This window comes from Lasiosphaeria miniovina, assembly GCF_030549165.1.
Source record: "Lasiosphaeria miniovina strain SMH2392-1A chromosome Unknown B0T26scaffold_1, whole genome shotgun sequence".
Classification (NCBI taxonomy): Eukaryota; Fungi; Ascomycota; class Sordariomycetes; order Sordariales; family Lasiosphaeriaceae; genus Lasiosphaeria; species Lasiosphaeria miniovina.
In genome coordinates this window covers 1,627,246-1,651,297 of record NW_026848220.1, presented here as the reverse complement: position 1 = coordinate 1,651,297, position 24,052 = coordinate 1,627,246, and the positions used below count along the sequence as shown (strand labels likewise).

Sequence of the window (24,052 nt, the reverse complement as noted above, 5' to 3'; positions counted from 1 at the left end):
AGATACGGATTAAGACTCTATGAACTGTTGCCTCCCTCGGAGCAAACCTTCAAGGCGAGCGACAAGGCAGCGAAGTCTCCCCATCTCAGAGCCGCCGGTAACAAACATCCAGGTATTGGACTGCATGTACGGAGTACATTCCCAACTACACGTACTTGGAGAGTTTGCCGGCGGCCAGGTCCGAATAGCTTCATCGATAATCCCTTCTCGGGGGGCGGATTAGGATTCTGAGATCCATGTTTGCCTTAAGCCCACTACGGAGCAGGAACTTCGGGCTGATTGTTTTTCTGCGGAGACCCCGCGCGCATGAAGTTCTAGAAATGAAATGGCGTTGCGTTAGGATCGCCTGAATTTGCGCATGTTTGCTTGTGGCGACAAAAAAAAAAGGGCGACGGACTGGCAACTCAGGAGTCATGCTCCCCTCCCCCACTCTTCATTCATTTGGTCAGTGCCGAAGCCATCCATTAGGCGGCGGTGCAACGGCGATCACATCAGATCGATGATCAATGCACGGCGGGTTTCGCTCGCTTTGCCGTCTACGCACCTAATTTTCCGTGAGGCCCATATGAATAAGGTTACGGAGAAAACGCCACTTGATGGTGCTTCAGACGCGTTCTTCTCCAGTGTGCGGCGTGAACAAATTCCGGGAAGTCTTTGCCGGACATTGACCGACGCGACACAGTCCTTGTGTGCGTGATTCAGAGCTTCATTGCCAGGTGCCGAAGATGCTCACAACACGACGATGCCAACCAATGAAAACGCCCCTGGAAGCCGACTCCGAGAACACGCGAGCGCTGTAAGTAAATAGTAGGTGACTATGGCTTATGATATTCACTATATGTCGCCCCCCCCCCTCGTAACCCTTTCATTAGACTTGATATGATGTATGCGAGTGGGTAGGCTCAAAATTCTAGCAACAAAAGATAGCACCGGAATCCTCGAGTTTGGAGCCTGCCTGATATACTGTTTTACCCTATGCTCCACGCCCGTAGACCGGCTCGTTTGGTTCCAATTAGATCTGCGTGCAGATCGGATGAACAGCACTCTACTTGATTACAGTTGCGCAAGATAACTAACTACCAGATGCCAGAAGCGAAACCGAGCTACGCTTAATCCTCGTCTTCATCCATCGAGTTTCCGTCTGTCACAGCACCGTCTTCATCCTCGTCCTCCTCCTCGGAGCTGCTGCTCTCTCGGCCGTCGTCTACGCCTACAAGTTTATCCTCGACTTCGCTGTCTTTGCCAGCACGCTCGGGTAGCTTTTGGGCAAAGGCTTTCCGAACGCCAGCGTTGGTACTTGTGTCCCAGACAGACACTGTCCCGTTGCTGCCGGCCACGGCTAGCCTGAAGGCAACCTCGGGATCAGGACCAAAGATTGTTGAAAAGACCTTGCCGACATTGAAGTCCCGAGAAACGACAAGCGAGGGCCCCCCTGAGGTGATATTCCACAGCTTTACTGTCTTGTCCGTCGAACCCGTCGCCATGTATCCTAGGACCACGGGGTTTAGGTCGAACGACGAGATTGACTCGTCGTGTGCCTGCAGTGTCCAAGCCGCCTTGCTAGTCGAAGGGTTCTTGGAGGCTTTGCGGGCATCAAAGTAGTGAATTATGCCATTTTCAGTCGAAACAAAGAAGTAGTTGGGATCATGGGGGTCCCATCTGACGTTCTCAACGTCGCTTTCCACGCCTACTCTAGTCGGCAGCTCGTTGGGGGCGCGCATATCGGCGATCGCTACGGTGCGGTCGTAGCTGCCCGTCAGCAGCACTGTTGCCTCAACGGGATGCCAGGCTAGCGAGCACACTTTATCGGTGTGGTAAGAGTAAGACTTTGCACACTTGGCCGTGTTAAGGTCCCAGAGCTTTACTGTCTTGTCGGCCGATGCTGAAGCCAGCAGATTGCGATGCTTCCTGTTGGCGGCGAGGGCCAGGACCGCATCGACGTGGTACTCGTCGTTGGCCTTCTTGGCCTTCTTCTTCTTCTTCTTTTTCTTGTCCTGCTCATTGCCTCCCTGTCCGAGGATGGCGTTGGGGTACATGCAGTCCACAGTGTCCAGATCCCAAATCTCAATATCCGGGTCAAAGGTTCCGATGGCAACAAAGTTTGCGGGCGTATCCCTGTTGACATTGGCCTTCCCAACCGATATGTTCAACCACTCGACACACAATGGTATCGCGGGAAGCATGATGTCGTGGTGAACGTAGAGGTTATCGGCTTCATCTTCATAAACGTAGACCTCGAGGTGGGCGAGCTCGTCCTCAACCTTGGCTGCTAGTAACAGGTTGTCTGTTGCCAAGATCTGCAACTCCTCGCGCTCGTCGTCCTCGTCATCTGCAGTTTCCTTCATCGTGATATACGGGTCGTCCTTGTTGGAGTCGTAATAGGCCAGCGACTTGACATTTCCAAACATGCCCATATGCTGGGGCTCAGCTAGGTTATCCTCATCATCGTCGTCGTAGTGCTCCAGGTCATACTCTTTTAAATCCTCGTCAATTTCGATGCTGCTAGATAGGGTCAGTGGTGCGCTCTCGAAGCGGTGTAGTGGGGTTGATTGATAGACACGTACTCGGGATCAGGGTCAGGTTTCGCAGATGCCTTCTTCTTCTTTTTGGATGACTTTACCGCTTTGGGCGACTCGACTTTTGCTTCGGCTTCAGCTTCAGCCCCGGCCTCGGCCTCTTGCGCTTCTTCCAGTTCTTCCTGGGCGTCGTCAAGCTGCAGTTTGGCCAGACTGGCAATACGCTCGAACTCTTCCTCGTCGAAGTTGTACTTGGTGGGGAAGGGTGCCGCAAAGCCCCGCGGCACCCAGGCTGTGGTCGTGATCATAGACATGCTGGAAGTGGCAAATGGACCGCCGAGCGAAGTCTTTAAAAATCGCGCCTCTATTTGGACGTGACTGGCACTATCTACGATGATGGAGGGGGCCGACAAAATTCAAAGATTTCCTCCACCAGCAACTTTTTAGTGGGACAGCGGGGCTTATCTTATCAGCTAGAGATCGACAGGCGAGCGTTAGGCTCGCCCACCCACGGCTGACCGCTGGACAGTGTGTGGACAGCTAGCTTTTGGCGGGCAGCCTTTTGGTTCCCATCTAATTACAGTAAAACATTGCTTGGGTTCAAGAGTCCATGTTGCCAAGAGCTTGAAATATTCACCTCAAGTTGTTAAACGACGCAGCGAACAAGCTAGCCAACTTGCAAGCAGGATCTGTTACTTTGGTGAGATACACTCAGACGATCAATCAATCGCTTGCTCACCACAACGCGCCGGCGATGGGACGCGAACATGAGGAGGACCGGTTCACCAAGAGACGGAAGCTGGACTTCAACCCTCTGCGCTCCGACGGCCGTTTTGGCGACCTGCCATCACGCTCCCAGAGCCACGGTCCCCCCAGAGACCCGAATGCGCCGCATCGAAGCAATGGCTCCTTCAACCCGCGGGGGGTGACGCCGCGCGCCGGGTCCAAGTTCTCGGGCGCATCGACGCCACGGCAGCGCGAGTTTGACGGCCCCGAGCCGGGTGTTGCCGACGAAGAGGTCGTGAACGCCCTGGACCGTGACTGGTACGGGGGTGACGACGACCTCGGCGGCCACACGTTTGGTGACGACTCCCACAACCCCTTTGGCGATGGGGGCGGCTGGGCGGCCCAGGAGCGCGAGGCAGTCATGGCGGAAAAGAAAATCGGCCTGGTTACCCGGGGCTTAAACGCGCGGCAGATGCAGAAACAAAAGGACGTTGATGCCTGGGAAACAAACCGGATGCTCACTTCGGGTGTGGCGCAGAGGAGGGATCTCGGCTACGACTTCGAGGACGACCAGGAGGGCACACGCGTGCACCTGCTGGTGCATGATTTGCGGCCCCCTTTCTTGGACGGGCGCACAGTCTTCACAAAACAGCTCGACCCCGTTCCAGCCGTGCGGGACGCCCAGAGCGACATGGCCGTTTTCAGCAGGAAGGGCAGCAGGGTCGTCAGGGAGAGACGACAACAACGGGAGCGCGCAAGGCAGGCGCAGGAAGCGACAAATCTGGCAGGGACTGCCCTAGGAAATCTGATGGGCGTCAAGGAAGAGGACACCGACAGCGCCCTCCCTATTGCGACCGAAGCCGAGGCTTCCAAGGCGCAAAATTCCAACAAGTTCAGCGAGCACATGAAGAAGTCGGAAGGCGCAAGCAACTTCAGCCAGAGCAAGACGCTGCGGGAACAGCGCGAGTTTCTTCCGGCATTTGCAGTGCGGGAAGACCTGCTGCGCGTCATCCGGGATAACCAAGTCGTGATTGTGGTTGGCGAAACGGGCTCGGGCAAGACGACGCAGCTTACCCAGTTTCTCTACGAGGACGGCTACGGCAAGTCGGGTATGATTGGCTGCACGCAGCCCAGGAGAGTGGCGGCGATGAGCGTCGCGAAGCGTGTCGCTGAGGAAATGGAGGTGAAGCTTGGTAGCACTGTGGGCTACGCTATCCGGTTCGAGGACTGCACGAGCAAAGAGACCGTCATCAAGTACATGACGGATGGTGTCTTACTCCGCGAGTCTCTGAACGAGTCCGACCTTGACCGGTACTCTTGCGTGATCATGGACGAGGCACACGAGAGAGCGCTGAACACGGATGTGCTGATGGGCCTCTTCAAGAAGATTCTCCAGCGCCGACGAGACCTGAAGTTGATCGTTACCTCTGCCACTATGAATTCGAAGCGGTTCTCCGACTTCTACGGCGGGGCGCCTGAATTCACCATTCCCGGCAGGACATTCCCTGTCGACGTTCTGTTCCACCAGTCGCCCATCGAAGACTACGTGGATCAAGCGGTGCAGCAGGTCCTGGCCATCCATGTCGGCAAGCCCACCGGCGACATCTTGGTGTTCATGACGGGCCAAGAGGACATTGAGGTGACGTGCGAGCTTGTTCGCGAGCGGCTGGACGCTCTGAATGACCCTCCCAAACTCAGCATCCTACCCATCTACAGTCAGATGCCCGCTGACCTGCAAGCTAAGATCTTTGATCGTGCGGCTCCGGGGGTCAGGAAGTGCATTGTGGCCACCAACATCGCCGAGACCAGCTTGACAGTGGACGGTATCATGTATGTGGTCGACGCAGGGTATTCTAAACTCAAAGTATACAACCCCCGGATGGGCATGGACACGCTACAAATCACACCCATATCGCAAGCAAACGCATCGCAGCGCTCGGGCCGGGCCGGGCGTACGGGGCCGGGCCAGGCATTCCGTCTCTTCACCGAAAAGGCGTTCAGGGACGAGATGTACATCCAAACTATACCCGAGATCCAGAGGACGAACCTGAGCAACACAGTGCTGCTCCTGAAATCGCTCGGCGTCAAGGACCTGCTCGACTTTGACTTTATGGACCCGCCACCACAGGACACCATCACAACCTCACTATTTGACCTATGGGCGTTGGGGGCTCTGGACAACCTCGGCGAGCTGACGGAGCTTGGGCGGAAGATGAATGCGTTCCCCATGGATCCGTCGCTCGCCAAGCTGCTCATAACGTCGGAAGAGTACGGGTGCAGCGAAGAGATGGTGACGATTGTGTCGATGCTGTCGGTGCCCAACGTCTTCTACAGGCCCAAGGAGCGGCAGGAAGAGTCGGACGCGGCGCGCGAGAAGTTCTTTGTGCCCGAGTCGGACCACTTGACGTACCTGCACGTTTATTCACAGTGGAAGGCCAACGGGTACAGCGACCGGTGGTGCACGCAGCATTTTCTGCACTCCAAGTCGCTGCGGCGGGCCAAGGAGGTGCGGGAGCAGCTGCTGGACATTATGAAAATGCAGCAGATGGAGATGATCAGCAGCGGGACGGACTGGGACATTATCCGCAAGTGCGTCTGCTCAGGCTACTATCACCAGGCGGCCAAGGTCAAGGGCATCGGCGAGTATATCAACCTGCGCACGAGCGTGACGGTGCAGCTTCACCCGACGAGCGCGCTCTACGGGCTGGGGTTCCTGCCCGACTACGTTGTGTACCACGAGCTGATCCTGACGTCCAAGGAGTACATGTCGACCGTAACCTCGGTGGACCCGCACTGGCTGGCCGATCTCGGAGGCGTCTTCTACTCGGTCAAGGAGAAGGGGTACTCGGCGCGGGAGAAGCGCATCACCGAGACTGAATTCAACCGGAAAATGGAGATCGAGGCGCAGATGGCTGCCGACAAGAAGCGGGAGGAGGACCGGCTGCACGCCGAGGAGGAGCTTAAGCTTGTCAAGAAGACGGGGCCTGCCAAGGAGAAGAAGACGGTCACGTCTGGTGCTGTGGTGAAGCCGGTCCGGAAGCGACCGGGACGGGGCTTTTAGTATTAGTAGCTTCTCGGCTTCGAGCCAGTACTTTTTTTTTTTGCGCAGCACTGCTTTCCATCCGGTGTTCTGAGGCGATTGGAGGGGTGTAAGTGAGGAGCGACCGATACGGAACAAGCCTAACATGGAGCCGCCCGGGGTAGCAACCACTAAGTGGCAGCACCACCAGTACGTCACCGAGGTACTTCGTACATGTACATACTGTTCGCACTATACCAGGTACAGACGAGCACTACCAGTAACCGACCCCTCGGCTGGCTGCCCTTTCCAAGTTCCGAGCCTCCGATCGGCCTGGATCGGAGCTGTCCCCTCTCGTCCTCACCCCCAGAAACAAACCACGAGCTTGTGACACTGTCGCAAATTGAGTTACAGGAACCAAGACGGAAGGTATAGCCCGCTTCCAAACCCGATTAGAAGGCCATAGTAAGGTCTCAATTGGCGCCGCAATGCACAGCCTGAGGTCGGCCGCCACGGCCAGCGCCCTTCGGAGTGCCTGTCGCCGTCCATCCCACACCGCCAAGCTGCTGTCAAGCTCTGGCTCCAGCTCCAGCTCCAGCTCCAAGTCGACTGCCCTCGTCTCGTCACAGCCCTACATCTCACGACACACACGATCTCTCGCAACTTCAAGTGCCACCAGGCTACATCACCGCGTCGCTTTGTCGCAGCACAATAGCAATAGCAATGGCAATCGCAGTGGCTCCAACGCGCCCCAGACCCGCCTTGCGTCATCCTCGGCCTCGTCGCCGGAAGAGCTTCAGAAGACGCCACTATATGACCTCCACCTTGCCCATGGCGGCAAGATGGTGCCCTTTGGCGGCTTCCACATGCCCGTCCAGTACACAGGGCTCACCGTGAGCCAGTCGCACTCCTTCACACGCGAGCATTGCTCCATTTTCGACGTCAGCCACATGGTGCAGCGGTGGTTTAAGGGGGAGGGCGCCATCTCCTTCTTGCAGCGCATCACCCCGAGTGACCCCGGCGCCCTTCAGGACAACCACAGCACCCTCTCATGTCTGCTGCACGCCGACGGCTCGGGCGGCATCGTTGACGACACCATCATCACTAGGATAAAGCCAGACAGCTTTTACGTCGTGACTAATGCTGCGTGCCGCGACAAGGACGATGCCTATCTCGACCAAGAGTTGGCCAAGTGGAACGCCGAGCCCGACCACAAGGATCTGAGGGTCGTCCAGGAGCAGCGTCCCGGCTGGGGCTTGGTGGCTTTGCAGGGTCCTGGCGCCGAGGCCGTGCTCGCCCCGCTCCTTAAAGCCGGCCAGGACCTGAAGACGGTGTACTTTAGCCAATCCTTCAGCACCCGACTGCAGCTCCCTAGCAAGCAGCTCAGCGCCGAAGTGCTCATCAGCCGCAGCGGGTACACAGGTGAGGACGGCTTCGAGATCTCCATACCCCCTGCGGATACAGTCCCCGTCACTGAGGCGCTGCTGGCGTCGGGCGGCCCGGACAAGGTCAGGCTCGCTGGGCTCGGCGCACGAGACAGCCTCCGGCTCGAGGCCGGCATGTGCCTGTACGGTCACGACTTGGACGACACGACGACGCCGGCCGAGGCCGCCCTCAGCTGGATCATTCCTCCCAGCCGGCGGAAGCCTGACGCCGGCTTCTACGGCGCCGAAGTAATAGCCCGCCAGCTGCTACCCAAGAGCAAGGGTGGTTCGGGTGTAACGCGCCGTCGCGTTGGGCTGCTGGTCGAGGGCGCTCCCGCCAGAGAAGGCGCCGAGATTGTTGACCCCAACGACAAGACAGTCAGCCTCGGTTCCGTGACGAGCGGTTGCCCAAGCCCCACGCTGGGTAAGAACATTGCTATGGGCTACATCAAGGACGGTTTCCATAAGTCTGGCACCCAGGTGGCAGTGTTGGTGCGGGGCAGGCCGAGGGCGGCCGTCGTGGCCAAGATGCCATTCGTGCCTAGCAAATACTGGAAGCCCACCTAAGTATTTGGGGGAGATCCATTACTGCCACATATATAACGGCATGGAGAAGACCTACTCGCGTAAATCCTTTTTTGTTTTGTTCAACACAGCATTTTTTGCCCAACAAGGCTGGGCGCGCCCTCACACAGGCAGGGCAGGGCAGGCAAGTTCACAAGGCGTCAAGACTTTTTTTCTATATTTCGCATACCTGGCCACAGGGTATCATATTAATTCCTTCAACGGGAGTAAAACATGAAAGGGGGAAACTAAACTTTCAGGCACACGGAACCAGATAATCAACTAGACAGCAAACTGTTATCGATTCGCTAGATACGTACTCTGCTCTGCTCTGCTCTGCTTGATCCAATGCATTAAGTTGATGCACTGCGTAAATATGCTATTGAGTATTACCTAGTTTTCGTGTGCTCGTCAAAGACAAGTCTGTAATTGCTCTAGTGTCAGTCGCCATAATTAACCATTATCCATCTATATCGATTAATTGAGTTAAACTCGCCTTGGGGCGCCATGCTCGAGGGTTTAAAATATGTCAAACTAAAAGAAAAAAAAAAGAACAGACCCAGACGCGAGAAACTGAAAAAAGGAAACCCCGAAAGTGTTGAAAACTGCGATTCTTTTTCTCATTAACCTCCCCTGAGCCGTCCGACTGGCGCTGACTCTGACTCTGCTCGCCCATCCAATGCGCCACAAAATCAACCGCTGCGGGAAATCTGAGGATCGGCAGCTACCAGCTACCAGCAACGACAAGATGAAGGTATCTATAACTGGAAAGAAACAAAGAAAAAAAAGAAACAAGATCCCATGAGGGGCATTCCGAGCCCATGTTGAATGATCGCCCTGTACCCATGCGAAAGCTACCACCCACGCCGTGAAACCAAGATCGAACCTGAATGAAGCATCTGTAGATGGTTGATAACCCCTAACAAACCAAAGAGTATTTTTGCAACTTCCCATATTCTCATTATTGTTTTTAAATCACACCTCCTGCGCCCACCTTCTTTCGCGAAGTGGAATCTCTTTTCCGGAACGCTGGCGCTCGCCTCTTACCTCGCCTCGCCAAGCCCAGTACTCACCAAGTCTAGTCTTCGCATATGAGGCATAGTCAAAGTCGATTTCGGAGATGGTGGCCTGGATCAGGGCCCATACTCCCCAGTAGAATCCAGGCACCCCCCGGTAGTGGTCTACCTCGTTGAACAGCTTCTCGATCTCGGCAGACTCGTCAATATCGATGGGCTTCTCTGGTAGCATATCGAAGTATGCGCGCACATATTCCGTGATGAATTCGCGACGCTGGGCACGTGTCGGCAACACACCATGATCGCAGTCAAAACCACCCCACTCGGCAAAGTGGTTTGCAAGGTCGAAAGCTGCGGGGGACGGAGTGGCGTATTCGTAATCGATGAAGGTCACGGTTTCCGCCGACTTGTCTCCGTGCACAGCCTGCGACTTCGGGGTTACGATGACGTTGCCACTTAGAAGATCACAATGTGCGAAAACGAGCTAGTATTCCCGTTAGTAGGCTGTGTATTTCTGGTGCAAGACTCGTCCGATTTGCCTAATAAACGTACCCCATTAACACCTAGGCCGGGCCGCTGGCTGAGCTCCGAAACTAGAGTTCCAAGCTCTTGCTGGAGCTCTGCTTGAGCAGCTCTCTGCTCTTCTGTATCTGTAGGCAGAGCAAAAATCCACTTTTGCATGACAGTCCACACATTTGGCGACGGTTTTCCTGGCGCCACACCGTCAAGAACCCATTGAAACTCGGCATCCCCAAGAGTTCTAGAAGGAGCTGGAAATCCTTCCGTCTTTGAATTTTTGCGGCTGTGACCAGTGCGGCCGGGGATGCAGGGAACGGTGGCATGCCACTGAGCGAGTCGGCGGGCAACGGCCTTGTAGATGGTGGGTTTGCGGAGGTCTTCGGGTTGTGTGACGGTTCCACGGACAAAGCGATACATCATGCCATTTTCGAAGCGTGCTAGAAGTTCTGGGGCCAGGCCGTGGCGCATAAGCAGCTCGTGATTCTGCGCCTCGCGGTGCCTGTCGATTATGACGTCGGTACCGTTGCCGTATGCCCGCAGGAGAATGGCGTCCTTGTCCGCCTCCTCCTTGGAGAGACCAGGCCTCCTCTTCACCGCCTTCAGCAGCGTGTTTGTGATACCGTCGGTGAAGCGAACAAATTCGACTTTGGAGCTGGCATCTTCCCATTCCGGTAGGACGGCCAGCACGAGTCGGAGGGCTGAGGCATCGGAATCGGTGCTCGAATACGAACGGGGGATGTACCGAATGTGGGAGTCGCCTTTCAGCTCTCCGTTGGCAGTGCCTCCGTTCTCTCTTCCAACAGCCATGGCGAGAGAAGAGGCAGGTTTGTCGGTTGCGGGATGGTCACGATTTACCAGGCGAGGATGGAGGGACGAACGTGCGAGAGCGACCGAGGAGAGGGTGCGATAGTTCGGGATTCTGTAGGGATTTTAGGGCAAGAATTGAAGGCGAGATCGGTTATGGCTGTCAAGGGGTATTGCTGCTGGTACTGATGGTGGGCTAGACTGAGCAGACGACGTCTGCGGGTTTTCCGTGAAAGGGATGGGCGAATGAGGCAATCTCGCATGGGGTAGAAGCGAAGCGGGTGGGAAAGAAATCCTAGGAGCAGGAGCAGGAGCAGTGGAACTAGACAGGGCAGCGGCGACTTCGAGGTCTGATGAGGCTTTCAAGTTAGGTAGGTTCCCGGTTGCCTTGATTCTAAGACTGGCACTTATACGTTGTCGACACGCACCTTCCGTCTTTTTCGCAACACAAACAGGCAAAAAAAGAGGGGCCTAAGGAACGGACGAGGTGGGTTGAGCACGCCTCTCTTCAATTAGGCCAAATGAGTGTGGGCTTCCTGTTCCTGCTAAGGTACCTTACTAGTTGCTCACACGATCTGTTGCCGTTTGCTCCAAAAGCACGACTCGATCTAATCCGTAAAGAAATCGTCATTTGCCAGGCACATGACCTGGACGTGCTTGTCATTCAGACCCTAGCCAAGGGTACAATACAACCAGGGCCCTCCCACTCCTGGGAGTGGGTAGCAGTGAGGGCTAGGCAGGGGAGAGGGGCCCAAGCGCTGAAGACTGAGGTGAGGGGAGAGTCCTGCAGGTCGGAACCTGCCTGGGCCCTCACCTCAGGTTCCCAGCAAGGCTGGCTGCAGGTTCAGTAACTGCAAGCCACAGCACCTGAATAAGTCCTCCGGCGGCAATTGGTTGGGCATTCACAGCACGCGGCTGAACGCAGTTGAGCGCGCATTTACGGAGTATAGGTACGTACGTATTATACAATCCCATGGCAACACCGATTCGATTCACCTATCGTCCATCGGCGTCCAAATCACAATCCATCATCCATCCAATGGAGACTCCTCATCCCCCCACATTACGGACGGATAGGTTGTCATTCAATCCATTGCTTCCCATCGACACGCCCTAGGTAATCGTACATATTGTTGATCTTTCAATGATAGGGCAATTGGAAGGACCTTTAGGTATGTTCCGACAAGGCAGAAAAGCCTAGACGCGGGCGCACTGTAAGCCTGCTGCTCATTGTCCTTGGCATTCGTTCACATCTTTGTGGACCTCTTTAGACCGGCTACATACGTCTATCTGCCTGCGGTGCACACCCCACACCCTAATGGCGCTGCCCGTGCTGCCCAGTTCGTCCAACGTTTTGGCTGTTGCTCTCGTCATCAACCGCTCTCGTGATGGGCCGAGGATTGTCTTCCACTATCCGCCGCACGTTGTGCCTCCCCAGGACGCCGGCACCAGGATGGACGGCCCCAGCGCCGACAATGTTGATGATGATGATGATGATGACAACGACGACCTCCTTCTAGGCAGCTCGTCCCGGGGAGTCAACTTCGAGACGGTAGGCACATCGTCCGACCGTCAGGCCGCCGACCTCGCGCAGTGGAACCACGACGACCATTTGGTGACGGAGAGCGGTACCCAGATCGTGCCTTGGGAGCATGTCGCCGGCTTCCCGACCAAGGATCTGGAGAACATATTGACGCCCGCCCGAGCCTACCATAAGCGCCTCTTCCAGGTCTCTCTGGACCCGCTCCTATGTGTGTCATATCCCGTTTATGTGTCTGAGAATGGCGTGTGGCGCAAGAAGAAGCGGCAGCAGCAGCCCGAGCCGGGCCCACCCAGGAAGGACGACAATGTGGGAATGCAGGCAGATTCTACTGAAGGTGCAGGAACCGGCGGGCGAGGCAGCCACCGGGGCTCTGCCGACCAGGACCAGTTCGACGCCAAAAACGCCGGCAAGGCAGCTGACGAGCCCGAAGACAAGAAAAGCTCTATGACAATGTTCAACCTAGTCTTTCTTCTCCGGCCAAAGAAGCACGAGGCCAAGGATCTGGTCGATATCTTGTTCTCCCACATAATCAAGAAGATCAACAAGGCGTACAGATACTGTCAGCAACGGAGCGACTTTGTGTGGAAGGAGTCAAAACGGATCCTGATACTCAAAGACAAGGGCCGCGAAGACAGTGCGTCACGTCCCCCCTATTCGTAAAAGCCTAGCTTGCTTGCGACCTCGCACGTGGACTGACGTAGTTGTGTAGGAATGAAGATGAGCTTGTTGTGGAAGGATATCCTGTCTACTTCTTCCTTGGCTGCGTCCATGAAGGACATCTACAACGCTGTGTCGCAAAACAAGATCACAGCCCTCCAACTAGATACAGCAGGGGGCATGGTTACCCATTCTGTTCAAATCCCCATGCCATTCCATGTGTCTGACTTGCCGCAAGACAGTGAGGAATGCCAGTGCGCCGGCCTGTGGCTAACAACGGCGAACTCCCTCATGGACGACGATGTTGTAGATGACCCGGCCTTCCTCGACAAGAACTTTGCCCTTCTACTCTTGACTGACGAGAAGAAGATCACCGCCGAGCTGCAGAATGATCCCAATGCAACAACAATCGCCATGATTGAGTTTGTGCACCACTGCAAGCCACATCTATCGTAAGTTCTCCCAAGTCGTCGTCTTCGTATATCGCCCTCTCCTCACTCCAGCGTCCATCTTGCTGACGATGTCCAGTTTTCACCAGGTTGGACAACTGTCCAGCAACGTCCTGAAGCCAGCTCAGGTGCGCAAATTTGCTCAGCATTTTATATTTTGGCGGCGTGCCATTGCCATCCCCCCGCTCCACGCCCGCGATATGTACATCGTCAGCCCAAATTGCGACCTTCGCAAGCTCCCACAGGCTGCAGCAAAGTGGGCGCGCCAGTTTCCCCTAGCACCCGCGCTCCCAAATTTCCTGGCCGAGCTGAGCGTCGCCCCGCGGCCTTACAAGTTACACTGCCCCGGGAAGGCCCACCGCCCGCTCTACATGGCTATGCTGGCGTGGCTGATGCGCGGCGGCTGGGCTACGCAGCTGTGCACGTTTGCCTACGTTGTAGTCTGGCCTGAAATAATCTACGAAGTCGACCACGCGCTCGAAGCTGAGGAGATTGCGCGCGCAAGGCGTGTACAGAGCATGAGCCGCGAGCCTCGTATGGAAGGCGACAGCAAGTCCGCCCCCACACCCGCCCCTGCCTCGGTAGGCGTCTCAGCCCTAGGCGATGCCTCTGTCGCCGGCTTTGGGTCGGGATTCCTGCCTCTGCTGGACGACGAGTTGGATCTCGGCTCGCCTACAGCCACGACGGCCCTTCGCGACCTTTTACTCAGTCACCCCCAATCCCTAGTGCGCAGCTCCCGTAGCTCGAGGCTGGCAGACCCGCCGTCGCCCGACTCGGAAAACTCGCCCCAGTCGCCGACATTGTCGCGGCACGGAGGCCGTGGCTCCCAATCCCGCTTAGCGACGGCCGAATCCTTCCCGCCGCAGACAACGCCCGCCGAGCAGGCCGCCGAGAAGGCGCGCCTCGAGCGCCTCGCGGACAAGGCCGCCCGCGAACTGGCGGAGCGCGCCATGGCCCACTCCCGCAAGGCTCTGCCAGTGCAGACGGACCACCCCAGTGTCAACTCTGCCCGGCACCTCGCGGGCATGTCGCCCCACATCATTCTCGATGCCAAGAAGGCGACGGGCAAGGAGAGTCTCTACCTCAGCGCTATAGGGCGGCGGTTTCGAGACAAGGCCGCCGCCGAAGCCGCTAGACGCGGTGGAGTCGGGGCAGGGGGAGGAGGAAGGGGCGGAGCCGCCGATATCGCCAGAGAGAGCCAGCGGGGCGCTGGTGCTGGTAGACTCGAGCAACAACACATGGATAGAGATGTTCTTCACAACCGTGGGGCAGCAACCGTCATTGGCGAGCAAAGCAAGATGGGTGGACCGGCCGGTATGGCGGCTGACGGTGCTCGAGACAGTGCGGTTTGGGATGACCGAGTTGCGAAAGCTTGGCCGCAATTTTGCAAATTCTTCAACGGTAAGTCTGCACTGGAACGTATTGCGCTTCAGGAGGAGATGAAACGAAAGGATGTGTGGAATCTGCTCACATCTATGAGTGAATATCTCCTTTGCGTCCGTCATTGGTAGACAGATGTAGGCGCGGAGAGCAGCTCGTACGTCGACTAAACAGGAACCGCGGCCATGCGCAGAAATATTTAGGAGTTGTGTAAAGAGATACGGATATGAGCAAGGGATGCTATCAGAAGCAAAGGATCTTTATTCCAAGCCTATATAGAGCGATCAAGCCAAATGAGCACAAGCGTGTTCATGTAACCAACGGCCAGGCAGTCCACAAATCCATCCCAATCCTGTTAGGTATCATCCGAGACTAAAGGAATACCGGGAGAGCCAGTACAAGAAAAAGAGAAACCGACAAGTGCCCAACCTATCTCGCTAATGATGAGTCTTTCAACTATGTCAAAAAGTCCAACCTGACTGCTGTTGCGCCGCTGTGCCAAACCACCACCGCTCTCCAATGACCCATAGAATGCTGGAACCCAAATACGAAAAAAAAAGGGGAGGAGTTATAGCAAGACAAGAAGAACCGAAAACCAGGCCCAGCAGAAAGGCCAAAAATGAAAAGGGGAAGAATAGAATGAAATAAGGATGTAAAATGATCATGGCATGTATCCACAATGCTGAATGGAAGGGGGGATAAGAAGGAAAAACAGACACCCAAAAAGAAAACCGGCCCCCTATCCAAGGAAAGCACTGCCTCTCTAACCTCACTGGGTCAAATCCATGCCGTACTCATCCTCTTCCTTGAAATTGAGATCATCATCCTCGTAATCGATAAATTCTCGAGAGTTGAGAAGATCTGCGCTCGCTCCGTCGAGACTATCATCGTCAGGACTAACAGAGATATGGCCTGTTGGGTTGCTGCCATTTAGCGGCTCGCCCTTGTAGTCTGTGTGGTGGGGCACACGAAGCCCCGAGCCAGCGGTGCGGGAGTATGAGAAGGCTCTGGGCTTTCCGGGGCCTTCTTCATTCCTCGATATTGCCTCCATCAGCTCGGTCTGCATCCGCTGCTCATCTTCGGTGAACTCGAATGGGACTGAGCCTCCGCGATCGATGAGGGCATTTATTAGCTCCTCTTGTTGTTGGATCTTGAGATGAAGCATCCACATCAGATCCCGCGTCCAGCTGACAGCGCCGTTTAGGATATCCCCCTTGTTTGGCTGCTTGTCTTTGTCCTCAATCGGGAGACCAGTGGTGATATTCCCTGCAGTTCCGCCAGCGGCCCGTCGAGCACCAGGGCCGGCAAGAGCCGATGTCGCCTGAGCAGGACTAGGTACGCCTGTCAGAGTCGGTGAGAGGGGCGTGTTGTTCTGAATTGCTTTGCGTATCTTATCATCTTCCAGACGGTGGCCAGGTACCAGTTTGCTTAGATCCTGAATCCGCTCATTGATATTGTCCCGTCTTCGTCTCTCGACGAGGTTGTGGGACTCACGTCTCTTCTTCTTCTTGAGATCTTGAGGAGACGCAGTGGTGGCCGTGGCGCCAAGTTTAGCCGGCATCGAAGTTCCGCCTTTGAGCAGAATATCGTTTATTTGCTGCGAGTGCATGTTCGGCTGGAGAGGTGACGAGAAACCGGACGTGGGGAACGAAGACAGACTATTCGGGGTATGAATCCATTGCCCCGACAGTGATTTTTCGTGACGGGCGCCGGCTGTTCTGATCGGAAAGCCCGCTTCAGAGTTCATGGACAGTGCGGCCATCGGCGCCGTTTTCGAGGTCAGGGGGTTTCTTGTGCCTGACGTCTTCCGCTGCATGGACTGCGACATTCGTGCGCGAGCTTTCGCATTTAAATAATTTGGGTCCCCGCCTTCGTTCAATTCGGCCCCCATGGGGGAACCGGGAAACGAGAGTGGGGACTGCAAAGATCCTCCAAAGGATTGCGGGTGTTGTATCTGTCGATACTGTCCGAAGTTGTGAACGAATGGGCTTTGAATGGGGTCACCATCAGGCGTGCTCGAAAATCCATTAACGTGAGCTTGATCCATCGGCAGCCCGTGATGTGAGCCGTAAACACCGTGGGCATATCCGATGCTCATATCACTCATGCCCGAAAAGTCCTGCCCATGGCCCTGTACTGCCGATTGAGGCTCCGTCGGGCTGCCAAGACCATCCAGGAGTTCGTCGTCGCCAAAGAGGGCTGAACCAGTTGAAAAGGCGTTTGAAGAATTGTTGTGCCCCGAGTAGTTACCCTGGAAGGAGGATTGGTAATTGCCGGACATAGCGAGGTCGGTGGGGTCGATGGCGCTCCCGCCATGGCCACCCATTTGGAAGCCGTGTTGTGCCATCCTGTGCTAGTCGTCTTTTTGAAGTGGGACTCGTAGGATGGTCGTTCTGGAGGCTGCCTTTCAACTCCCCAAGGAAGCGCTGACAGCCTTTCGCTCTTGTAGGATATAATCAGGAATCTTTATACTAAGGTTAGTCTTGTCAAGAAGCCGTGAAGAGGTAGAGGGGCGTGAAAGGGATAGAGGGGCGTGAAGTGGGTGGTTGTGCCCGATGGCGGCTAGGACACGCTCAGAGGTATGCTAGAGGCACGACCGGGCACGGTGCAGTAAAGTGCCGAGCGCAAACGATGGAGGCGGGGTGGCGCATACCTTGGAAGATAGATGTAGTTCAGATCCTTAGTCGAGGTCAGCTCGCCATGAGATTGCGTCAAAAAAATCGGTGAGGTGTCAACCAAATGAAGATACGACTCGACGCAAACGGTGAGAGTCGCGATGCGGGTAATAAGAAGAATTGGCGCAGTAAGTGTTGAGCGACCGAAGAGTTGCAAGTCGAGAAGAGGACTCAATGTGAATAGAGTTGTTTCATTCAACACGTTCTCGAGGCCGGTGCAGCGTCTCCGTCGGCGAGGGTTTTCGTTACAATGCGACCGCGATGACTCGGAAAAGCGGTAGGTTGGTAGGTGCGGGCGCAGGCGCAGGCGAAGGTTGAGTGGTGCAGCAGCCTAACTTTGTTTGGCAATAAGCACGCAGCGAAAAGGCTGAAAAGGACTGGCGGGCAAAAAGACGGCGGACAAAGAGCGGAGGCGATGGAGGGGTGATAAGTATTTTTTTCCCCCTTGGTCCAAGTCGACTCCGATGCAGCGCGGCTTACAAGCGGCAGAGGACCTGTATTTGCGAGACTGGGGTGCGAGCTGACGGGAGGAATACAACCGACAGGACAGCAACAAACCGAAGCGCAAAACTGGCGACAGAGGGATAGAGAACTGAATCTTGGTTAGGTCGAGGTTGCGGGACGTTGCACAACGAAACGAACGCGAGGAGGGTTTGGTTGGTTTTTGGGGAAGTGCGACAGCGGGGGAGCAGGGCAGGGAGCTGCAGTTTAAAGTTGTGATGCGTGGAAGAAGGCGGGCTCCTGGGGAGCTGGGGCAAGTTGGGGGGAGGGAGGGATTAGGAATGGGGGGCGCTGGTGGGCCGTGCTCCAAGGTAGGTAATGAAGGGGCAATGGAGGATATTTCTACCTTAGCCCCAGAAGAGCGGTAAAGGTAGCCTGGGGTTCCAGCGCTTGGGGGACTGCGAGGCCGCGTTAACGAGGCGGGTGCAAGAGGTTGGTTCAAAGTGACCCGAACCCAACCCCAGACCCAACCAAGGTTTGCTAGGTTCCTCGGAAGAGTGTAGAGCCTTCTCAGGTGGAGAGAGGTACACGGGGGGGGGGGGGCAAAGGTAAGCTCGCTGGTGCTCGGAGGGTTGGTGATGCGGGAAGCAACTAGGGCAAGTATGCAATTTAACGCGGGAGCAGCGGCTGGGGGGCTGAGCGGTCGTAACAAATTCTGAGAGCAAGACGTACGTGTGTCAGTCAATCTGGCAATGGAACTTAGGTCAGCGCCGAGTGTGCCGCTCAAAGCCGGGGCCATGCACTACTGGGTCGGCTCCGTGGATGGGAGTTTAAGTGGGTGGTTGTGTAAGAAAAGAGAGGAGCAAGCGGCGTCAGCCCCACAGGTGGTCAATAAAAAGAGGCTGCGATGCAAATATGTGTGGCAATGTGGCGGGCAGTACGCCCCGTGATTAATGAAGTGAAGTGAGATGTGATAGGCAGGAATGAGTAGTAGCCCTTTCTAAAGGCTGGACACAGGAAGAGAAGCGCTCGCAACCTTCTTGTCCTGGCTTGACTTGCTGTAAGTTATCCTGAGATGAATGATAGATATTCTTGCGGCTTTTGGGGAATTTGAAGGTGGGGCCTTTGCAGGGCTGGGATGCCGATTGGACGGGCTTCCCGGGGGTTTCTGGTTTCTGCAACTTGCAGATATGGGGATTTGGGGTTTGTCTTACCCACCAAGGTGATTACGGCCCAGTGTCTTTCAACACCACGTCGCCGGCGCCGCGATTGTTCGGTGGTCAAGCCGTTCGCCGCGAGATCCGAACTAGGCTCGAAGCAAAGTGATGCGATGTCTGTCCTTGGGCCAGCATGAGGATACCGTGTAGTGACAGGAAGTGGAGGCAGGTTCCAGTCTGTACCACTAGGCATGCTCCACTTATTTAGTGGGAGCTATGAGAGGCTCCTCGGGTCCCAAGGAAACTTCCCCACACTAGATGAAATGTTTCTTTTAATAGTGACGTGACGAAGTTCAAAGCTTCGTTGTTTCTGCCACCCAATCACTCCGGTCTTCCTAGCTAGGCAGTTGCTGAAGCCCTCGCACACTGCCCACTATGGGGGATGAAATTGTAGATTGATGTCCCTGCAGGCGACTGGCCAGTGAGGAAGGAGTGTGGAAATCGCCGAGGGCCAATCGTGGAGAAGCCCCCCGCGGACCCGGCCTCCAGTGATGCTTGGTCCAAGCTTACCTTACTTAAGCGGAAAGCTGAACTAGCCCGTAAAGGGATAAGACCCGATCCTCGATCCGCCGTCTGCCGATGCCTTTCGGCTTTCCGGGGGGCTCGCTGGGCGGATGTGCGATCTTTGCCGATCGGGGTCCCTGTGTTTGTTTAGCGTTGCGCTACCAAGAAGGCCAAAAGTCAAGGAGGGGTCGGGCAGCGGCTTGCCTCCTGCCGCAAATTGAAAAAATGTCGAGACTCTTCAATAGCAGCCTCAAACCAAAGTAGGTAGGTGGGTGCCTAGGTCGATCGCTAGGTCGCCAAAGATTGTTGGAAATTTTGATAATGAAATCAGCGGCAGGTAGCGGTTTTGATGTATCAAAAGAAGCTGTTCTTGCTGTCGGGGTTGTGATTGGCCGTCGAGTCCTTGTTTCACGGGATGACTTGCTTGAGCCTCGTGTGATGTGAGACGAGAGCGGGAACGGTGGGTCAGGGTGAGCGAAACAGGACGCGGTGAGTTTGCGCGTCTTTGTAAGGTAGATATATAAGTGCACGGGCAGATCTCGGAGACAGCCGCTTCACACGACCGATGGGAGGCCTGACGACGCGGCGAAGAACTTAGCAGTGCAATTAGGACTAGAATTGGTGTACGGCGAAGCAAGCTCGAGGACAGCAGGGTCGCCGTTTTATGTATGGGAACCACACCAGCGTCGCGCAGCGCAGCGATTTATAATATTGAGTAAGTATCACTTCCTCCGTTGGTTCCGCTCGCGCAACGTCGTCTGACTCGGCAGCTGGCTAAGTTGGTGTGTTGGAAGTACTGTTCCGTAGAACCAAGGGCTTCTTCACCTTGCATGGCCTGTTGTTTTTGGCGGCTTCCTGGCCGTAATCTGGACGGAAGCCAGCTTCACCGAGAGGTTTTCATGACGCGGGCGCTCTCACAGAGGTGAAGGTGGGCGGAATTCATGGCATTGGAGGGCCACACTCAGTCATCAACGTGACTCGACGGGTGAGACAGCAAGGCACACCAAAAACACGAAGGAAGCAACCTTAGGCCTGGCATTTGGTGGCAGCGCCGGTTTCTAACCCATGCACCTGAAATTCCCGAGCTTCAAATTGTCAATCTGTGTGCCCGCCTGTACGGACACACCAGAAATACAATCTAGTCCAGGAAAGCTAGCAAGATGTAGTAAACAATACCTAGGTAAATTCTACACAAAACAAATGGGGATCCACCTTAAATATAATACTAGTACCTACCTCAAGTAGTCGTGATATCTGCAAACGAAGCTATCCTGGCTCTTTGATTTGAGGTGGGGGGGAAGGCTCGGCAGCAGACGAGCAGCTACGAATGTACTCCGTCGACTGCCCCGGCAAAGCTCCCGTCTCTGCATGAGCCGTTGCAACTTGCCAGGAGCATGCATATATGCCGCGCGATAGCGCCTTGCAACGGCGGCGCCTATCACAGTGGCATCGCCGCGCAGGAACCGCTCTTCAGATAGAAAGTCTCCGCTGTTTTGAACGTGGCGGTGATCCTGGTAGATACCTAAAATGGCAGGGCCGGCTGAAGTAAGGCAGGCCGAGACCGCAACTGCCTGGAAACAAGTTCTTCCATCCATTACATCCATACCTACCTGCCTGCCACCTGCCTAGGCGCCACCTACCTACTTAGGTATTCCAGCAGCTTCAGAGGTCGTGTGGGTAGGCGGCCTTCTTCAAGGAACCCGTGCCTCGGTGGAATACGGGACTCGCGGACGAGATGGCAGGATCCTGAAAGCTCTTGATGGCTCCCGTCCCTACCCTGCGGAAGGCCCACCTTTAGGACAACTGCGCATTACCTACTCGTCTTGCCTACCTTACTTATCAAACTAGGTGCCTACCATACCCCGTTTAGAGTTAAGTATACGCAAACAAGCTGCGTGGCCGTACATCACCCACCAAAAAAAAGGCTGGGGCCGGCTGTTCGAGAGCCCGGGTCGGTATAGGACTTCTTAGTGGAGGCCGCGCGACCGGATTCGTTTCCTCTTCCACGCAATTCTTGAAAATGCCATGTTGCGCTGCGCCACATCCCGCGCTGCCCCGTTGACAAAGGGCGTCTTGGGCATGTATTACCGTCCCGCCTTTCACATGGGATCAAAGACATTCTGTATGGACGCGTACCTTCAATCGTAGACCTTCAGTGTAGGGGGGGTCTGGGGCAACCAGTGGCGCACCCCCCAGGGCTGGGGATGTCACCCTCGTTGGGTGGTCCGTGACCACCTTCTGTGGGGCTGGCTCCCCACACCAACCAACCACATGGCCCAGAATAGACAGGTGCTTGGACGAAGTGGTACACCTTCCCGACCACAAATGCAGGATGGGCAAGCGTCAGCAAACGACCAACTTCATCTCATAGTACTGCGTAATTCCATCAAGCATTCACACTATCCAGCCCGTCCCAGCCCAGCCCAGCCCAGCCAGCCTGCGCACCATCGAACCCGGTCTATCAACTGCTCTAGCGAAAGGCTTTTGGCCATTCTATTGTCGCGCGCGCACCTTGTTTCCCGATAAGCCGCCCCTGCCCAGTGGCGGTTGTTGTGCGAGGCCCTTCTCAAGGTTAGCTAGTTATCTGGTTAGTTATCAAGCCGACAACAGCGTCGCCCAAATCATCTGGGCGTCGTAAAAAGACCATCTTTCCGTTTCTGCCCCATGACTTGGGACTGAATCAAGGAAGCAAGTAATCACGCTAACCACCGACTCGCTAGAAACATTGTCGTCTTCCGACGCTTCCCCTCGAGCTGCTAGCCACCCTCCTCGATTCCGTCCATCCCACACCTGCTGCGCATTCCCCATCCGCTCGGCACCTATATCGCAGCCCAGTTCCGACCTTACTTGCTGTCGGCTGTGTCTGGCAGGGCCAGTCACTTAGCACACCACTTCTTTCTCTCCGGCCCGCGCAGGGCACCTCGAGTCTTGGGGAGCTACCCACGGGCGCTTTCCTCTGTGTTTCTCGACTCTCAACTTGGAGAAACAGCATACGTATAAACGGGGAGAGCCATGGCTTCGACCTCCTTTCGAGACTCAATCAACTCGATGGGTTGGTCGCGCCGCGATGCCGATCTTCATGTAGACACTTCGCAGCAGAGCGGCCTGTTCTCGTCGCTGAAGTCTCTCAACCCTTTCGGCGACCGTGGCTATCTCCAGCTTCCAATCACCGAGGGAGCCGGTGCGCCTTTACCTGCGCCTAACCGCCGTGAGGAGGAAGAGGCCTGGTTTGTCTGTGAGTCAACTTGTCTTTCTACCTGGCCTCCCCTCGGGCATATTCCTTAGCAGCCTCACATTGCCCCTGCAGATAGCATTGCACTGCATGGCATGTGCTTTGTTTGTGCTGCCACATGTCTCAGCCACCTCCACAAGAACGTGATGCTCGGCTTTTTGTTCATATGTGATATGTCCTACCTGCTCTGTCTCCCCATGCCGTGTAGCCAAGCAAGAGACATACTACCTGGCGCGCGGAGGCTAACCAATATACGCAGTGAGTCGATGGGACCGGTTGCTGATATTCGGTGCCTGCAACCTCGCCGCGCTTGCCTGCTTTGTCCTCTGCATTTTTCTTTTTCCAGCATTGTCCTTGAAACCACGCAAGCTAGTTGTCCTGTAAGTGCTCTTTCTTTACAGTCTTATTCCTTTTTCCAGCACCCCCTTACCACTGCGCCTCCACCCTAGTCTCCTTGGAGTCTTCATCGACTCGTCAGGCGTTCCAGATATGGGGGCGTGGCTTGACGCATCTACCCGTGATACATGCGCGGGGACCTTGCATGGTGCCGGACTGTCATATTCTCACCTGGTGACCGGAAGTGGATGACCGCGAGGGTGTAGCTGGGCAGATTTATGACATCATATCCCTGGATGCATGGGTCAGAGGCTTGAAACAAGGCTAACAACTATGGATGTAGATGGACACTTGGATCAGTTCTATTTCTTACATCTTTTGCCGTCATGATGGGCCCTTGGGCATACCTGCAACATCTGGCCTCAACACCGAGGCTTCCATTCACGGCTGCCTACTTTGGATCTCTCGGTTTGACATTGTATTTCTCGGTCGGAGTGAGTCATCCCTCTCGTGCATTCTCGGTCAAACATGCTAAGCCCCTCCAGTTACATAGCACAATCCTCACGCTCTTCTCGGCTATCGTCCAGCTGGCCTGCCTGATCTGGTATCTTGTGAGCTACTTCCCGATGGGTTCTACTGGGTTGCGACTTGCAAGCAGTTTTGGTGCCCGCAGAGCAGCTGCTTGGATGACAGGGTAAACAAACAAACGCACCCTGTGTAAAATATTCTTCTTGACGATTTGACGCTCGTGTTTCTGATTTGGAGTTTTGTTGTTAAAAATACTCTGTAATTTCATGGGGCTGTTATTTCGGCACAGCCGCACGCTTAACAAACATTCTTGTGCTAGAAAAGCATATACCGGCAGCCGGGTTTGGTCCTGGCAGCAAACGAGGGTTGGAATTCCCGATGCTTCAATACAGAATCATATTACGGGACCTGTTGTCGCGCAATGCGAAGGACATGCTGTATTCATAAGTATGAGATAAACTAGGTAATATCAATATATTCAAAACCGGTCTCAACCTAACTA

At 55.3% G+C, this 24,052-nt stretch overlaps 6 protein-coding genes across 6 annotated transcripts; 3 read left to right on the top strand and 3 right to left on the bottom strand.

Moving 5' to 3' along the window:
• Nucleotides 1-786: 786 nt before the first annotated feature.
• B0T26DRAFT_684042 (WD40-repeat-containing domain protein) lies at nucleotides 787-2,928 on the bottom strand. The gene is made up of 2 exons (XM_060440826.1): nucleotides 2,565-2,928; nucleotides 787-2,502 (listed from the first exon to the last, which is right to left on the bottom strand). Exons 1-2 carry the CDS (start codon nucleotides 2,828-2,830, stop codon nucleotides 1,110-1,112), a joined length of 1,659 nt encoding a protein of 552 aa, XP_060302269.1. The 5' UTR covers nucleotides 2,831-2,928; the 3' UTR covers nucleotides 787-1,109.
• Nucleotides 2,929-6,749: 3,821 nt separating this feature from the next.
• On the top strand, nucleotides 6,750-8,252 carry B0T26DRAFT_631528 (uncharacterized protein; the record flags this gene model as incomplete). Its single annotated transcript, XM_060436357.1, has 1 exon — nucleotides 6,750-8,252. The coding sequence occupies one exon, from the start codon at nucleotides 6,750-6,752 to the stop codon at nucleotides 8,250-8,252; it is 1,503 nt and encodes a 500-aa protein (XP_060302268.1).
• A 972-nt stretch (nucleotides 8,253-9,224) lies between these two features.
• On the bottom strand, nucleotides 9,225-10,591 carry B0T26DRAFT_631259 (kinase-like domain-containing protein; the record flags this gene model as incomplete). Its single annotated transcript, XM_060436330.1, has 2 exons — nucleotides 9,225-9,749; nucleotides 9,818-10,591. 2 exons carry the CDS (start codon nucleotides 10,589-10,591, stop codon nucleotides 9,225-9,227), a joined length of 1,299 nt encoding a protein of 432 aa, XP_060302267.1.
• A 1,315-nt stretch (nucleotides 10,592-11,906) lies between these two features.
• On the top strand, nucleotides 11,907-14,748 carry B0T26DRAFT_633758 (nitrogen permease regulator of amino acid transport activity 3-domain-containing protein; the record flags this gene model as incomplete). The annotated part of the gene is made up of 4 exons (XM_060436566.1): nucleotides 11,907-12,765; nucleotides 12,841-13,240; nucleotides 13,317-14,382; nucleotides 14,467-14,748. 4 exons carry the CDS (start codon nucleotides 11,907-11,909, stop codon nucleotides 14,746-14,748), a joined length of 2,607 nt encoding a protein of 868 aa, XP_060302266.1.
• A 319-nt stretch (nucleotides 14,749-15,067) lies between these two features.
• On the bottom strand, nucleotides 15,068-17,273 carry B0T26DRAFT_17353 (uncharacterized protein). The gene is made up of 2 exons (XM_060433576.1): nucleotides 17,271-17,273; nucleotides 15,068-17,081 (listed from the first exon to the last, which is right to left on the bottom strand). Exon 2 carries the CDS (start codon nucleotides 16,962-16,964, stop codon nucleotides 15,387-15,389), a length of 1,578 nt encoding a protein of 525 aa, XP_060302265.1. The 5' UTR covers nucleotides 16,965-17,081; nucleotides 17,271-17,273; the 3' UTR covers nucleotides 15,068-15,386.
• Nucleotides 17,274-22,466: 5,193 nt separating this feature from the next.
• Nucleotides 22,467-23,720, top strand: B0T26DRAFT_635315 (Got1/Sft2-like family-domain-containing protein; the record flags this gene model as incomplete). Its single annotated transcript, XM_060436709.1, has 4 exons — nucleotides 22,467-22,689; nucleotides 22,946-23,066; nucleotides 23,366-23,516; nucleotides 23,568-23,720. 4 exons carry the CDS (start codon nucleotides 22,467-22,469, stop codon nucleotides 23,718-23,720), a joined length of 648 nt encoding a protein of 215 aa, XP_060302264.1.
• Between the last annotated feature and the right edge of the window lie 332 nt (nucleotides 23,721-24,052).

Coding starts and splice junctions, on each gene's coding strand:
- B0T26DRAFT_17353 (XM_060433576.1), bottom strand. CDS start 16,964: ATGGCACAACACGGCTTCCAAATGGGTGGCCATGGCGGGAGCGCCATC.
- B0T26DRAFT_684042 (XM_060440826.1), bottom strand. CDS start 2,830: ATGTCTATGATCACGACCACAGCCTGGGTGCCGCGGGGCTTTGCGGCA. Junction 2,503..2,564: donor AAACCTGACCCTGATCCCGA/GTACGTGTCTAT, acceptor GACCCTATCTAG/CAGCATCGAAATTGACGAGG.